Source organism: Daktulosphaira vitifoliae, unplaced genomic scaffold (assembly GCF_025091365.1).
Source record: "Daktulosphaira vitifoliae isolate Bord-2020 unplaced genomic scaffold, ASM2509136v1 Scaffold_5, whole genome shotgun sequence".
Classification (NCBI taxonomy): domain Eukaryota; kingdom Metazoa; phylum Arthropoda; class Insecta; order Hemiptera; family Phylloxeridae; genus Daktulosphaira; species Daktulosphaira vitifoliae.
The window spans coordinates 1,278,175-1,296,146 of NW_026099576.1; the positions used below are offsets into that span (position 1 = coordinate 1,278,175).

Genomic DNA, 17,972 nt, shown 5'->3' on the forward strand with positions numbered 1-17,972 from the left:
CCTTTTAGTATTAACTGGTTCGTATCTTAATTTGCGCTAATGATGTTAACCGTACATCAATAATTGTGACTATTATTTGAATATCAGCAAACTGGATAGTAATTATTAAATATTTAATATTTCCCAGAGGTTATATAGCGCTATCTTTACGGGTATAAATTAACAAAAAATCAGTTGCCAATTGTATGAATGCCGTGGCCTATCTATGTGTATTTAATCGATGGTATTACGACAGAATAGATAAGATCTTATCTATTCTGTAGCAATACAGTAATAATTTGATGATAATATTAATGTTATTTTGACTATTACTGATTTATTCAAAAAATTTGTTTTTCTCAAACTGTAACTCACCATTAATAATCTGTTCTGCACTTCTTTTTCTTATCTATTTAAATAATAGCTTTTATATAGATGATAGAATTTAATTGTAAAATTAAAACTGATTCTTAATTTTCAATCCATAGTATTGAGTCAGTGTATAGTAAGTAAATATTTAATGTAAAATTTGAAATTATTGTACATTTTAAAAGAATATAAAAAATATATTACATGTAGTTTTTACCATCTTAAAGAATTTAATGAATAAAAATAATAATTCTAAATAAATTAAACAATAAATATTACAAAGGCAGCTTATATAGTTTATACAAGAAAAAATAATAGTACTAGATTTTATTAAAAAAATAACAAATTTATAAAGATGTTGATTAACCTTTTAAAGAATAAAACTTCAGAGATATAAGTCATTTGGTTTATTTTATATTCATTTAACATATTCTAAGATAACAAAATAAAATAAAATTCTAAATGAATTTGTTCCGAATGTCTCTCATAGAATTATGTAAACTTTCCTGTAAAAATCTATAAAATAACTAACCACTACTTGGTATAATGATTTTTCAACTATGATATACAATTATTTATATATATATATATATTTATTATTACATATTTTTTTATTTGATCATTTAATCTAAAAATGTCCAAGTATCATTTCTTATGTTTGTAATTAATGTTGTTAAAAAGATAATTCTTACAGATTTAATAAACTGTGGCAACATGCGATTTTTTAAGTATACTGAATTAACTAGTGCTACAACTCAGTACAGTTATCGTATGAAGATGCTTAGTAATAGAATATTTGGTGAGGTTGTTCGTCCAACTAATGAAAAGTCAATGAAGGTAACACAATTTCAGTTAGTATGTTAGTATTTTTATTTATAATGTAAATAATAAATATGTATCTATTATATGTAGTCTAATTTCTTATGCAAATTGATATTTATTAAGTGCAAAAAATATTCCTTACTGATGTAATAAATGTACCATTTTATGGTAAGTGATAGATAGCATTTTATACACGTATCATTAATAATTTAAACATTTTATTTTTGTAACTTGTCAGCATTGGGATACAAGCCATATTTATAAATTATAGTTTAATATAAGCTTTTAATATATTTATTTAGAAAAATAGTTTTAAAAATCAATATTGGAGTATTCAATTTTACTGTATTAGTAAACCGAATAAGTTAATAAACATTTATGATAGTTCATAGAATAACATGTGATTAGCTAGAGAGAATTTGTCATTTGTCCATTTAAAATATAACTCTCACTAATAAAAAAAATAGAAACAGAGTGATAATGTGAAATCTGGAGAGAATTGTATGCGCATTTATGACCATAAAGAGTCTTCTTTGCGTAGTCATGGTTGCCCGAACGTTTGAAGAAGGTGTATAATGTTTTACATTCATTATTTCATCCAAGAACATAGTTTTTTCTATAGCCGCGAGGGATGTACTTTTCTGCGGTGTTGATGATGAGTTTTGTAAAACGTTTATAGTTTTCGGTACTTGGAGGGATCCACCGTACGCTATCATCTAAAGTTTTAGTAAACAAAGACCAGTTGGCTTTATGGAAATTCCACCTTGCCTTAGGTATAGACCTGATTGTCTGGATTTGGTATCCGATTTCTATGACGACCGGTTTATATTGTGACACGACTTACGTCCCAAAAATGTGGTCGACGTTGTCGCTTTCACAACGGGGAGAAGACTCCCGCACCATTTGCGGCGAGTCATCGTAGGCCGTGCGGCATTTGCTGGACTTTGTTCCGTAGCGTATCACACGCGGTGTTGGTCAGTCAAATACTCATAGTAGGGCGACGGCTGATAAAGGTGGCACGAGTCGCGGGGCATCGTGTATAACGAAGCGACGCGGGCCGTGTCAATTGGCTGATCGGAAAGTCCGTTAAAACTCTTTTAGAAGTTCTAGAGTAGTGCCATTCTGGTCTGTAAATATAAAGCACAAATCCGAATTATACTCCTTATTCTATCAGACAGATCTAAACGTTCCCCTTTGTTTAGCGTCGTGAACTAATTCTAAACCCTCGGTTTCACTCCAGTCAGCAAGTTCTTCTCTTTGAGTGTCATTTTCGTTGTTTCCCCATATAGTGTTATGACTATTAAAGTCACCTATGTAAATAGTGTGGAGGTTAGGTGAGTGGAGTGCAGGGGTGGGCCAAATGACGTTTGGGGGCTTTTAGATATTGGTTACGTGTAGATTTCCAACTCAAGTCTCAATAGTGTAGATGCTGTTTTTTCAAAGGTTCTAATGTGTTTCCATTTAAGTCACTTTTTATATAGGTAGCGGTGCCATAATTGCTGTGAAAAGTAGCACCGGCAATTGTGAATCCTATAATAAGCCTTCTTTTCAATAGTTATTCCTGATCGGCCGTGTGAGTTTCCTGGACAACGAGTACATCTATTTTTTCTTTCATTGCGATTCTTTCTAGTATCTCCGCTTTAGATTTACTGAAGCCTTCGACATTCAACTGCATAATTCGGATGATGTTCTTAGTCAGATAGCCCATATAAGGGCAATATATATTTGCTTGTATAATAGATGGCGGGAGATGTACAGAGCACAGTCCGCTGACCAGAGTATGGTAGACTTTAGATTGATGATAAGAAATTAATTTGTGAATAATTATTAAAAAAATGATTCATTTGTTTATTAATGTTGACTATAAATAATTTGAAAATATTTTATATAAAATAAAGAAACATAAGTAGTTTTAGGTAATTTAACCCAAAGACACAAGCCAATTATAATATTATTCGTTTTCATAGCATAAATAATTTTATAAAAATTAATTTATAAAATAACTTTTAACGCGTATCCAATATACGGTGTATTTAAGATTTCCATATACACCACACCAAAAAAAAAAATAAATAAATATATATATATTTATTTATTTATATAGATATATATAGAAATTTTAACACCACATAGTCACAGCGGTAGTATAGGAAAATATATATAAGTCTATATGTCTGTATGTATATTTATTTATTCAAATCACACTTTTAAGTAATAATATTATAATACATTAATATATTCCTCGTTAGTTTGACACTAGTTAATAAGAATAGTAATAATAAATATAATCGCCAACAACAAAAAAACAATGAAAATGAAACGCAACAACTAGTCCAGGTTAACGTCGAAAACGGAACAGAATGCATTATCAATAATCCATATTAGGCGGCGATCTTGTCACAGTGTCAAGGGCGGGGAAACACCCGATTACAACCAATTGTCATATTAATAGCTGAACGGCTGATATCGAGACGGGTTAGCGCCAGCCTAGAGCGTAAGGCGGTGCCGTGTCACTTTATTATTATAAGCCATAAGCGACCGCAGGAAATTTATCAGGGGGGAGCCAAAAAAAATTAAATACCAAAAAGTAACATTATATTAAGTGTTAATTAACTGAAAATTTCAATATATATATAATTATTATATATATTCATGAGTCATTACTAAATAAAAATTGAATTCTTCGCGGTTGTTCTGTTGCAAATCTTGTTATTAACTGTTCAATGAATTGAGTTTTGCTTGCCTTAACTTTTTCACGATGTACACTTAACATACATAAATCATTTAATCGGTCTTCACTTGTCGTGGATCGAAGCTAAGTTTTTTTATCATTCATAATATCCATAAAATCTTTAGCTCTAGATATTGATTCAGAATGTCACTTTGAAGATATATGTATTTTAGAAAAGTTATGAAAATCCTTGTACTTAGTAAACGGTTTTATTATAAATTTACCTTGTACACCTCTGTGAATAGATGGCTTAAACAGCACACATACTCTACAAAAAGCTCCTCTCACACCCTCAACTACTGAATAAGTTAACCATGAACTGTTTTCGTGCAACCAATTGTGCCTAAATGCACGAGTAATTCCTGGTTTCAAATCACTTTTAAAGTTATAATTAGTGTTGAGTACCCAAGGATGACGCAAAAGTTCGAATTTCAAAGAATTGTCAATATTTTCTCGATTTAAATATTTTCCAATATATCTTTTTCATCCGTTATCCCATCACTAATAACATTACTTTTTGTATTTATAGCAATCGAAGTACTTTCAACTTCACACGATTCTGTATTATTTATTTCAATTACTGAAGTTGAGGGTTGATTATCAAAATCACAAAACTTAGGTTTTTTGAAAAAAATTCTGATGTCCATAATAGTATAATATTAGACAATCGACTATATAAATATAATTATGATTTATAAAAATGAAACTTACTATAAAAATACTTATAAATGTATAGTATAGAACGTACTGTATTTAGGCAGCTTTGTTTGCGTATTTCATTGAAGGAAGCGTGCTGATAAATAAAACTAGAATAGTCGATCGTCACTCGTCGTTCCATTATGGAATTTCCGTACAAATTGATAAAAACCTCTCAAATATACTAGACAATAGCCGATAGCTATCGGTCGACAATAATGTAACGGCATATGACGATAAAACCCATTAAGTCAATAAAAATAAATACATCTAGAAATCCAGTTAAATTTTTTTGTTTTATAAATAAAATTTTCAGATTATACAAATTTAAATCAGATTGATTATAATTTTTAAAAATGTATACCCAAAGTCCAGGGGGAAACAAACGCCCCCTCTTGTCTTCCCCTGTAGGCCTTATAAGCAAAAGATTACCACCAACACTATAAGAAGAGGACAAGGAGTCTAGTCTCCTTGTCTAGATCCCTTGTTATAGGAAGAGAATGAGAGTTACCTTCTTTCTTTTATACCTGAATACGAGGTTCAGACGAAGTGCAAAACACAAGTACTCTTGAATGTAGAACAGCGGTTCCCAACTTCGGGTCGCGACCCAAATTAGGGTCGCAGAGGTTTTCATGGTGGGTCGCGAAAGAATTACTTACAGTTTACATATTATATTTTATTATATTATAATTTTAATTTTGAAAAAAAAATCCCGAAATATTGTGATAATAAAATTATCGAAGATAAAATAATATTAAATACCTATGTAAATGGATTGGTGCGGGCTGTTCGCGGTCGTACCCTCATAGCGTGGTGTAGCTAGATACTATACTAGTATACTACTATATGACGTAACAGGCATATAATTTCTATTTTTGTTCATAATATATTCCCGGAACGTCAAGGTGCGGTTTGGTGTGTCCTTATTGTAGTTTTGTATAAAATGTATACATATTATATTTATACTATAAATATAATATGTACAACGTACGTCTGGACGTATATAAGTATTGATAATTTAATGATATTGTGTAATTCTATATTCTTATTTAATATTCAAGTGATTTAATTTTTTGTAATGGCTAAGCGCGCGTTACCCTATAAAGATGTTTTTTTTAAGTTTGGTTTTACAGAAATAAAAGATCGATCAGGATTAGTGCGTCCTCAATGTGTATTCTGCCTGTAAGTTTTATCTAATGAATCAACGAAGGAAAATAAACTCAAGTGGCATCTCAACACTGTTCACCCCACATTGATAAATAAACCATTACAATTTTGGAAGGAACGTAAAAATAAAATAAAACGTATGCGTCTCGATTGTCCGTCCAATACACTTACAGTTTTATTACAAAAAACAACAATTCAGCCAGAACTTTATTCTGTAATTCAAATTGTCAATTTTATAAAAGCTAGAGCACTAAATTCAAGAATATTCCATGCCATGTGTGATGAGATGGGATCACAGTATGTAAATTTACTTTATCACTCGGATGTACGTTGGCTTTCCCGTGGAAAAATTCTTACCCGTGTTATGTCTTTGCGTTTAGAAATACAAATTTTTCTAACGGAAAAAAAACACTCATTGTCTGATAAATTCAATGACGATTCTTGGGTTGCTAAATTGGCTTTTTTAAGTGATATTTTTGGACGGTTAAATGAATTGAACATTGAAATGCAAGGAAAGAATAGGACAATGATCGACATTGGTGAAAAAATCTCATCATTCAAACAAAAGCTCGGACTTTGGCAGGAAAAACTATCTCAAGGAAATATTGCCACATTTGACCTTTTAAGTGAATTTCTTGAAGATTCAACAAAAGTTACATTAAATGACTTAAAATAACTGCTTCAAAAGTACTTGAACAAATTACAGTTGGAACTCGATCGATATATACCAGAAAACGTAGAGTTCAGTAAATACAGTTAGGTAAGAAATCCTTTTGAAGTTTCTGTTCACGAAGTTGGTGAAGACATTTGCGGGTTCCAAAAAGAATTTCTTGACCTTCAAGCCAGTCAAATCTTAAAAGACAATTTTTCAAGAATGTGTTTGACGCAATTTTGGGCACAACTAAAAGATAAACCGATTTTATCAAGAGATTCCGAAAATGCATTACTACCATTCCCAACCACATACTTATGTGAAGCCGGGTTTTCTACGTTAGTTGTCATCAAAACAAAGTATAGAAATCACCTTGATGCTCAACACGATATGTGATGTGCACTTTCAATGAATATACATCCAAATATTGAAGAACTCGTGGAATATATTAAGCATCAAGGAAGTCATTAAGTAAGAGTTAATACAATTATACCATGTCAAATTTGAAAAAAATAATAAATGGCTTTTTATGACGTAAATCACGTATTTTGTTCAGTTTTTTATTAGTATTTTTTAAATTTATTTTATTTAGTATTTGAGGATAGATTATTGTACCTATATATTAACCGATTTTGTATTAATAAATGAAAGTATTGTTTGCAATTATGATTATTTTTTTTTTTAGGTCGTTAAAAGTTAAATTTAAAATATTAGGGTCACACTCATAAAAGGTTGGGAACCACTGATGTAGAGGATCAATTATTATTATTATTAATTATTAATCAATCATTATCAATTCTTCAGTCGATGATAGCGGGTGATCTGTCTGTGTTTTATATTGTAATATTTTTTACAATAATGGTAAAGTGAGCCATCAGAAATTTTTTCCGATATCTATGTCATAATTAGTATGAAGTGTTCTATATACATTGGTTTAATAACAACAATTATAACAATCTAATAAATTTATTCTTAGTTTTGGAAAAAACATTCAAATAAAAAATAGAATTGGGATTCCTAACAAGTGCTCTATAATCCATTTCTTATTTAATAACTATTTTTAAAGCTTCTGTATCTTTATCATTAAAGCTATTATAATTTCTTTTAAGAAATTATAAAATATGATTTTCCTATAACTGAGATAAAAAAAAATATATATTTATATATATACTTAACTCAATCCAATCATCCTAAACAATTTTTTACATTGAGGGGACAAAATTCAAAATAGGTTCCCTAAATTGTTATAAAGCTAAAAAAATAGTTAAATGATGTTTTTTGGTGACTATTAGTGATCATAAAAAAAAATTTGATAGTTTATAAACTTTACCCTTAATAACCTTTTAACAATATTAATTAATTTTTTTTATCCATAAATTTTTCGTCAGATTAAATTAGGCAAAGGGTGGGAGGACGAAATGATATTTTTGTCTACTTATCTTATGACCGATGGGGTAACTGCCTCTCTTGCCTCCTGTTTCCTGCGTTACTAATTATCTTCTACTACTTTGATGTGTCAATATCAATTTTAGGAAAAATATTCATTGAGTTACAAATATTTTTCATACATAGAGTAGCTATACAATGAAGGTGGACTATGTGTTATAAATATACACCAATACGAGTTGTATTCAACTTTATTCCAATCTCACTCTATGTATTAAAATACTTGTAACTCAATGAGTATTTGTAATAAAATGTATGTCAATCATTCAAACTTTTTTTGCAAGAAAAGGGTTAAAAAATGGCTATTTTGAAACTTTTAAAAAACATAATAAAATTTTATTTATTTTTTATTAGTGATAATTAACAAAAAATATGCCTTTAACATAGTCTAAGAAGATAATAATCATTAAATAAAATTTCACAAAATAATTGCGCCAAAATTTATAAGCGTTGTCAGTTAGGCTTGATACTCTCTGCATAAGAGAGGTTGAACGCAATACTATAAGATAGTAAATAGTTATAATATAGCTGTTTAGGCCTATATACTAACTGTGGCCATTGTTGTGTAATCCTATCTTTTTATTGGCGGTCATATGGTTGTCAGGTTATTATTGTGAGTAGTAGTAGTAGTATAAATCTGAAAAATCGATTTGGAAAAGGGATTAATTTAAACCTAACCTAATGTGTAGCAGAAGCGAATGCTATACGCAGGATAAAATAATATATTATATAGAGTGTTCAATAAGTAAGGAACGGGTTTCTACTATTTTCACTATTTTTAACTAGCATGTTTCCTTACTTCCTGAGCACTCTGTATATAATTTATTTATTTAAAATTAAAATTCGTGCTTTAGGTTTTCATCATAAATGTACTTTATGTTTATATCTATTGTGCAATATATATAAATATCAATATCGTAGTTTAGTGTAAAAAAATTCGTGCGCAATATTTATAAAGTAACGATATACAATGCCTCCTATTGTGGTACAATCATCAAATTTTTACATTGCTCGGATTACGATGGACGTGGTCTGACAGTTAATAGGGCGTATGTGTAAATTAGTTATGGTAAGCTGAGTCGGTTTATTTATTGTGGAATAATATTTTTATGATCGTAAAAGATCAAAGTAAAATCTGAAACACTCAAGTTGTTTGGTTTTCATTGTTTTAACAAGTGCCAGGGACAACTTTTGGACCAGTATTTCAGAAGCTATTAACAATTTAAAGTAACGACTGGAGGTGAAGAATATGTTCTGCTATTATTATCACTAATCATTTCTCGGCCGTACTCTTCATCCTTCCAAGGTATAAAAATGAAATTAACATCCAAAGTACTGGTTCAAAAGTTGTTATCGACCAGTCATTTTCTTAAATATATTATTTCCTATTTTATAAACTAGTTAAATATGTTTATAGTCATTTAAAAAAATAAAGTTGAAACTTCTTTAAGTTATAAAGGATAATTCTAAAAAGTATTATTAGTTAATAAATCAAGAATTATATATCATTAAAATATATCAAAAATTATTTCTCCAATATTGTATTTATTTTTAATGATACAACCTTAATACATTTAAAAATTATTTTATAGGTGGTTAAAATGTTTAGTGAAGAGCCATTGTATAAAAAAGAAAACATAATCAATTATTATCCTCGTCATGTAGAAACTGGGCTTTTAATAAAAAACCTTCGAAGATATGGTCTATTTAGGGACGAACATCAAGATTTCATAGATGAAATGAAAAGATTAAAAGCACTTAGAGGAAAAGTTTTTGTGAAAGGAGAAAAAAAGAGAAAAACAAAGAGTATTTTATAAATTTATATTTATTAATAATGTATTTTGAGCTTTGTTAATTCTTATGTAGAACAATAAAAATAATTTATATTACATAAAATAATTGTAAAAATATTTTTTTTTACACGTTTTGCTTATTTTTATGGAATAGTAACCTATATATAAACCATTTAGTATTAAATGCGCCACGAAGATTAAGCTACTAAATAATTACAGTAATAACATTTTTTATATCTTAAAGATATTAATTTATTTGAAGTACTTATAAATTTATAGTCATCGCCAAATCGTTTTATAAACGCATATAGCATCACACATAGTTGTAGTAACCACGTAGGTGCGGGCTGCGTTGACCCTTTTGTATAAATAATGTGCTCTAATTAAAACATCAATTTTTACATAAAATTATTGTCATATATTAATTATAAATAAGAAAGTGGTTATCCTCTGTTAGAATTGTAGATATATTATTGTAAACTAATAGAAATGGACATTTTTTGTTATTTATCCTTACAGCTATGTAGCCTTCTATGTCCTTTTTCAGTCTGCGTCCCTGTCACAACGGTTATTTATTTGCTAGTTCTATGGATATCTTTGGTATTTAACAAATAAAGGAAATATTACAGAAACACAATATGCTTCCTTTGTAATTGCACTATTTATTAACTAAATTTATTTATTAATTTTATCATTCATTTAGATTAGCACATATAAGTTGACACTCCTTTAAGTTAATTCTAAAAAGTAATTTTTATCTGATAAATCAAGATTTATATGTAACTAAAATAAATCAAAAATTATTTTTATAATATTTTATTTATTTTGAGACTAATGAGTGTAGTTTACGATAAATCGATTACTCTGTATGTTTAAAATAAATAATTTTTTAATAGATATATTTTCTTTTCAATAAAACTGAATATTGAATTCAGATAATATAGAAATGTGTATGATTGGAATATATTATAAAAATAATTGATTACATATTAACGTAATTTAGTGAAAACACAGTATCCTAGGCGCTATCTGGGAATCCAGATGGAGCGTAGCCTTCCTAATTCAGTGGTAGCCCCCCCACTCGTTGAAAAATTATAAAAATTGTATGTTAATTTATATAAAAATATTTTTAAGAAGGTGGTTAGTTAGAAGTGTAAACATTTTGTTCAAATTGTGCTTATGATCGAAATGATTAAAATATACTCTGTACATTAATTTTAAACTAATGTTATAATATTAATAGAAAGTTTTTAAATATATATATTTTTTTAAACAGAACGATAAAAGGGAACGAGTTCTGTTTTAGAATGTAAACGAATAACAAAACGTGTTCCGTTTAAACATGAATTTAATATAAATGATAAAACGATATTTGGTGATCACGGCTGCTTAAGCTATTAACTCTATCATGGTATTGTAAATTATATGAAATATATTTAAACTGAAATGTTTTTTTTCTTATTAGTTAAAAATAGTCAAAATAAAAAAAGGTCATCAGTGACCTAAAATAAAAATACCATTCTCAAAAAATTTGGATCGCAAAATATTCAAAGTGAGCGATCGACCCATCGCTACTCTTAAAAGTGCTTTTATTTTAAATAAAGTTTTAAATCTCTCTTAGTATTAATTTTTATTTTTCTTGATATTATGAACTTAACAAATTAAAATTGTAATTGCTATCTAATTAATCACCTACTGCTAAAAATATATTATATTAAAATTGTATTAGAATTAGTGTTATAAAAAAGTTATAATAATATCACATTTTTTTTGAAAAGGCTACTTTTTACGGTGTGTAATTTTGATATATTTTTTAAATTTCTAAAAATAGAGGTTTTTAAAATTTTTAGCGTTAAAAGGTTCATTTACAAATTGACCATTAAAATAATTCCAATAATAGCTGAGTATTTTCATGGACAAACATAAAAAAACGCACACTATCATAAAATCCCAGCACAGTAGGTCGTGGTGCAGTGGTGACGTGGCATAATTGGATCAAGTATAATGATATCTGACAGTGATTAAAATCATTATAAAAAAAAAGCTTCAATGCAAATCTTTAGATAGTGTTTAATTTTAAAAAATTGGTGGATTATTCCAAAAGCTACATGATCTGCTAGTTCCTTATTAATATCCTGATTAAGATAAAGTATGTCGAATGAAAAAGGCAGGTAAAGGGTCAGATTTATAAAAAAATATACCAAAAGATAGGTAAAGACATCATGCATCTATAAAAAAAAATTATATTGATCCATACATTTTCCAAAAAGTTATGGCAGTTTTAAGTAAAAATAATTGAAAAAATGTCAAAAATTAGCAATTTTTAAAATTTGTAATTTTTTTGGAGATTTCCCCCATTTACGGGGAACAAGGGAAATTTTTTCAATTGGTTGAGGTTAATGTCTTTGACAAGATACAATTTGTGATCTTTTGACGTATCGTTAAAAGAAATCGGTTCGGTGAGAGCTGAGAAAAAGTGGTAACTGACATAAAAAAAACAAAAAAACCACATCATAGTAAAATCAATACCTCCTCAGCTTCGCATCGCAGCTAAAATGTAAAATATAAAATCGAGAATTTTCACACAAAACTTCGAAACCATTTTTATAAATCCAGTTACTCTCTATTACTATCGTTAAAAAACTTGAAGTATAATTTAGTTTTTACTAGCAGCGATAAATCCTATTATTTTAACAGTTTAAGTACTAAATAAAGAAGATTAATTTTTAAATATTGTTTTAGTCTCATTTTACTTATAAAAAATTAATCTAAGAGATCTTAGATCGTTTTTCTTTCTTTCTCTTACTCCAAAACTGAAGGAAGTCGTTTGACAAGTCAACTAATTTTTTTTAATTAAAAAATTACTCTTCCAATTACCGCATCCAAATACTGTATAGGGCATTTGTATATTTAATTAAGATTTTGTCTGTATTTTAATTTTTGTGTATTTACTAGACAATAATTCTATGGGATAGTTTAAAAAGGTTAATGAGTTTACAAAAGAGTAAAAAGGGGAGTTAAAATTAATTAAACCGTATATACATAAACCGTGTTCATAAGATATTTTTGATTATAATGCATTTAACATTAAAACATACAAGTCTTTTTAATACTGAATATGGATTTTGATAAAATTTTAATGGATGTTGGAGAATATGGCTCGTATCAAAAAAGATTAATGTGGATAATTGTTTTACCTTGTGTATTACCATGTGGATTTCATGCATATAATCAATTATTTATGGCTGCTACTCCTGTGTTTTGGTGTAAAGAAGACAAGTAAGAATAATTTTTATGGTAACCTTTTTAAATACAAATCATAAATTGTGAAAAAATGTTACTTTAGAAATTCTAATTATACATTTAAAACTAATACATGTATTGACATAAATAATGAAACCTGCGAAAGCTGGGATTATGATTTTAGTCGTTACTCGTCTACAATTGTAACCGAAGTAAGTGAATGAATTAGTTATGTTTACATATTATCAATTGCTGTATCAATAGTTTGCACTAATCAGACAATTTTCCCATTCAGGATCAGTATACTATCTGAAAATGTATTTCAACACATTTTTATTTAAGTAATGAACACCAAAAAAGTTTTGTAAAAGGTTATAATATCATTTACACAAACAAGAATTTTTATGAACTTGACTTTTTTAATATGAATGAAGACATTTCCGTTAAAATAAAATAAAAAAATCGCATTGACAATTTTACATGTAAATTATAAATGTCACGAACAGTTGTAGAACAAAAATTAAATTAAAGCAGTAGCATGTCTATAATAAGTTAATATTATGTACCAATTTGTGTTTGAGACATTTACCTCGATTTGTTTATCTAATTAATGTAAAAGTAATGGACTACATTGCGATGAAAATTGTTTGTTATTGTATAATATATTATACGTATTATACATTTTACAATAATAAACTATATTTTTTAACTAAATAAATTAGTAATAAAATCTAGGCCATAAAAATTATGAAACATTTAGTTTTTGTAATAATTTACAACATAAAAAATTTAAATAAAAGTAACTTTCAAACCTAATTTTAAGTTTGTTTCAATTAAACTTCAAAGTTGACATTTTCCTAATAGAAATTTAACATATGTAACAATATTGTGTGAAATTTGTATAATTTAATTTTATGTTCCACCGCGAAAAAAAGTAAAATAAAGTAGCTTCAAAATCATTTAAAATTATTACTTTTTAAAAATTATGTAACTAAATAATGGCCAAATTAAAAAACTTCAAAATACAGTTTTATTATAATACTGAATCATGTTAATATGACATAAAAAAATTGCATTGCATCATTAATTTAAATATTAAAAAAAATTTTTTATAAAAAAAAACATTTCTCAAAATTACTTAAAAAATTAAAAATGAATAAATTTTATTATTAATTATTGAAAATGTTGTAAAACCTCATCATAAAAAATTATAAAAATATTATGTATTATATATAATCATATAGAATCCTGGGGTATCTTTATGATTTCAAAAATTTTAACAGGTCATAAATTTATTTTTATAATTTTTTTTTTTTGAAATATTTTTTATTTATTTACTGAAAAACTGGTGTGTGAAATTTCAAAAAAAATTTTAATGTATGCAAATGTACATTTTTGTTTTTATAATTTAAGTAATTAAATTATTTATATAATTTTGGTGAATTATTCAAAACAAAATATGCAGTGCATTTATGTATATTAATAACAAATTATTGTTAATAAAAATTAGTATAATAGTTAAAATTAATATTTTTTATTTTTCGAACCCTCTGTAAGGAAGTGTCACTTTACAATTCGCATTTTTACAAAAATATTAATTTTATCATTTTTTGAAAATGTTGTAGGATATCTGACAAATCAAAACCTAAATCAAATTAATGATCATTAAATATATTTTATGATTAAAAAAATTGTTCTAACATATTCTCACTGATCTATTTGATTTTAAATTGCACTATTTTAACAATAAACTAAAGATATTTGCATCTAAGCATTGTTTATAATAATGATATTTTTCACTGACGATACCATTTATACTGTAGTAACAAAATGTGAACCTTTATATCTATTATTTTTTCTTATAGTATAGATAAATTTTATATTTTGCTTTGCTAATGGGCGGTCGTACGTTATATTTGGCCGTGTAATCAGAAAACAGTACTGTTGCTGTCATGGTGTACGCTATACACACAATATTTGGTATTAAGTTAATAATTGTTCCCAATATACACATTAAGGTGGTTCTTATCTACATAGGTCATTTTTTAGCTTCGATGCGACGCTGAGAGGTATTGGTTTTACTATGATGTGGTTTTTTTTTTTTTTATGTCAGTTACCACTTTTTCTCAGCTCTCACCGAACCGATTTCTTTTAACGATACGTCAAAAGATCACAAATTGTATCTTGTCAAAGACATTACCCTCAACCAATTGAAAAAATTTCCCTTGTTCCCCGTAAATGGGGGAAATCTCCAAAAAAATTACAAATTTTAAAAATTGCTAATTTTTGACATTTTTTCAATTATTTTTACTTAAAACTGCCATAACTTTTTGGAAAATGTATGGATCAATATAATTTTTTTTTATAGATGCATGATGTCTTTACCTATCTTTTGGTATATTTTTTTTATAAATCTGACCCTTTACCTGCCTTTTTCATTCGACATACTTTATCTTAATCAGGATATTAATAAGGAACTAGCAGATCATGTAACTTTTGGAATAATCCACCAATTTTTTAAAATTAAACACTATCTAAAGATTTGCATCGAAGCTTTTTTTTATAATGATTTTAATCACTGTCAGATATCATTATACTTGATCCAACTATGTTACGTCACCACTGTGCCAATAGTGCTTGGCTTTTTATCTTAATACTATATTTCATAATATAGTCTAATACGAAAAATGTCAATAAATTCATCAAGCACTATTTTTAGGCTAATATCAAATACTGTGTACTGTGATGTATCTCAGGAAATATATAGACTCAACGGCGATACACAGAGCGCACAAAAGTGCGACAATCGCAAAGGTGATATTTTACTTTTACAACAAAACGAATACAAAACTACTGGCTTGCAATCGCTATAGAACTTATAGCTAAAATGCGCTAAGATTGCGACGACAATGCAGACATGGAGAGTAGACCAAAAACAACTAAATATAGCACAACGATAACAAATTATATATACCTTTACCACCCGTGTATTATTAGTCGAAAACTGGACGTCACTCCTGCGCACACCAAAATACGAAATTAGAAAATTTGTAATATACGACATATGATATTAAATGTTTGGGTAAGTAAAGAAACGGGTTTTTATTGTTCTCATTGTTTTAACAATTGGCCTGTTTCTTTATTTACTGAACACGCTGTATAATATATTGTAAAAATAAAGTTGGTTTATTACTACATAAACCTTTATTTTTCGTATGCTACCGTTTAGTTAGGATAAGTATTATAAGAGTGGTGAACACTTAATAAAAGAATAAAAAGAATAACCGTGTAATAATAATTGACTGATTATTATAAAAAAATAATAGTTCATCATATTAAATGTATAACCACACTAGTATTATACAACAATTATCAAAATAAATAAAAGAAAAACAAAAGGCTTAACACATTACTATTAATTAAAAATAAATACGATACCTAGCACCGGATGATGGTCGAAAATGGTCGACGTCTAAAAAAAGTAAACACGCGTTTTTTAGAAAAACGATCACTCACGAAAAAATTGACTGCACGCACACAACAAAATACCACTATGATGGTTTATATAAAACAGAGAAAGTTTTTTCAACACACCGACGACGACCACAACGATTTAAGAAAGGGTATCGGTCTAACAATCTATGGAATATCAAAAAGATATAAGAATGAAATATATTAAAATCATACAGGTATTGACAGTGGTGGACAGTGTATGTGTATTAGGGTGATTCTTATTTTTCAAAGTTTTTTTTTATTGCTTGAACGCCCCCTAGAATTGTTCTATAGGTTAAAAAAGTACATTTTGTGATGTTTGGTGATTGTCTAATATTTTTTTTTCGTGCCGCAGAAGGGTTGAAATTTAATAAATAGGGGTAAAAATTAGTTTTTTACGTATAATTTGTTAAATTTTACTTACGAGAGAAGAGACCTATTTTTCTCACTGCATGAACTAAACATTAAACATTGATAATACCTACATTGTATTTATATACCTAATTTAACAGATAAATAAATCTATGTGTTGATGTTAATAATAAAAAAATAGTTTTTTTAGATTTTAAATTTACTCTTTTTTTCAATAATAATTAACAAATTTAAATATAATTAGTAAAAGTATTAAAAAATTTAATAATAGAAAAATATTTTATAAACATCAAATAACCAAATAAATTACTTTTTGAGTAACTATTGTGGGTATGTATTGAGAATCTAAAATTTTAACAGAAGAAAAAAGGAATCAAACTATTGAATGATTAAAAGTTTTAACTAAAAATTAGCTCAACCATCTTATAGGTAAAAATCATGGTTTGAGGCCCATTATCTCATAAAATTATTAATTAGTAATAACCAATTACTTTTTCCATAATGTACATACAATTTGAATTTGATTCTCATTTCTTTCGCGCTTTAATTTAATTCCAATATATATAAACAAATAATGAATAAAAAATTATTGATAGCAATATTACATTGCATTTTACAATAGTAGTTAATAAATAATAATTATTTACAATGAGTAAAATAAATTATTATTCACATTTGTGTAAAACAATAATTCATTGATATTTCATATTAATCTAGCTAAGATAACTATTAAGACGCATTTAGAATGCACTCTATGAGTATGCCTTGCGAGTTGTGAGTTGCAATTCGCGTTCCACAAACTTTTACAACTCACGAGTCAGAATCACGCCTTTAAAGATTCGACGATTTGGGAGTTGGGATTTGGAGTTGACTCACTGAGTCAACTTATTTGAGTGAACTGATTCAAATGAATTGATTCATATCAGTAAGTCAAAAATCCCATCTCTATGTAAAAGTAAAATATCACCTTTGCGATTGTCGCACTTTTGTGCGCTCTGTGTATCGCCGTTGAGTCTATATATTTCCTGAGATACATCACAGTACCGTTCACAGCATATTGTACACGTTGGTCAACTACTTGTATACGACTTCTACTGATCCTTTCAATATTCAATATTATCATCAGCCGTGTTTCAATTAGCCGATAATTATAATGCTTGTTCATCTTCTTTCTAAGACTTACTCACATTTATAATTTATTATTTGTCTA

At 27.6% G+C, this 17,972-nt stretch overlaps 2 protein-coding genes across 2 annotated transcripts in view; both read left to right on the plus strand.

The window, feature by feature from the left end:
* The first annotated feature begins 290 nt into the window (after positions 1-290).
* On the plus strand, positions 291-9,761 carry LOC126908368 (28S ribosomal protein S33, mitochondrial). The gene is made up of 3 exons (XM_050690370.1): positions 291-484; positions 1,043-1,185; positions 9,455-9,761. Exons 2-3 carry the CDS (start codon positions 1,063-1,065, stop codon positions 9,677-9,679), a joined length of 348 nt encoding a protein of 115 aa, XP_050546327.1. The 5' UTR covers positions 291-484; positions 1,043-1,062; the 3' UTR covers positions 9,680-9,761.
* Positions 9,762-12,466: 2,705 nt separating this feature from the next.
* The window catches only part of LOC126908340 (beta-alanine transporter), a 29,546-nt gene continuing 24,040 nt past the window's right edge, over positions 12,467-17,972 (plus strand). The window contains exons 1-2 of the mRNA XM_050690329.1: positions 12,467-12,934; positions 13,002-13,110. Of these exons, the coding sequence (XP_050546286.1) occupies positions 12,774-12,934; positions 13,002-13,110 (270 nt within the window). The 5' untranslated portion in view covers positions 12,467-12,773. The remainder of the gene's footprint in view (positions 12,935-13,001; positions 13,111-17,972) is intronic.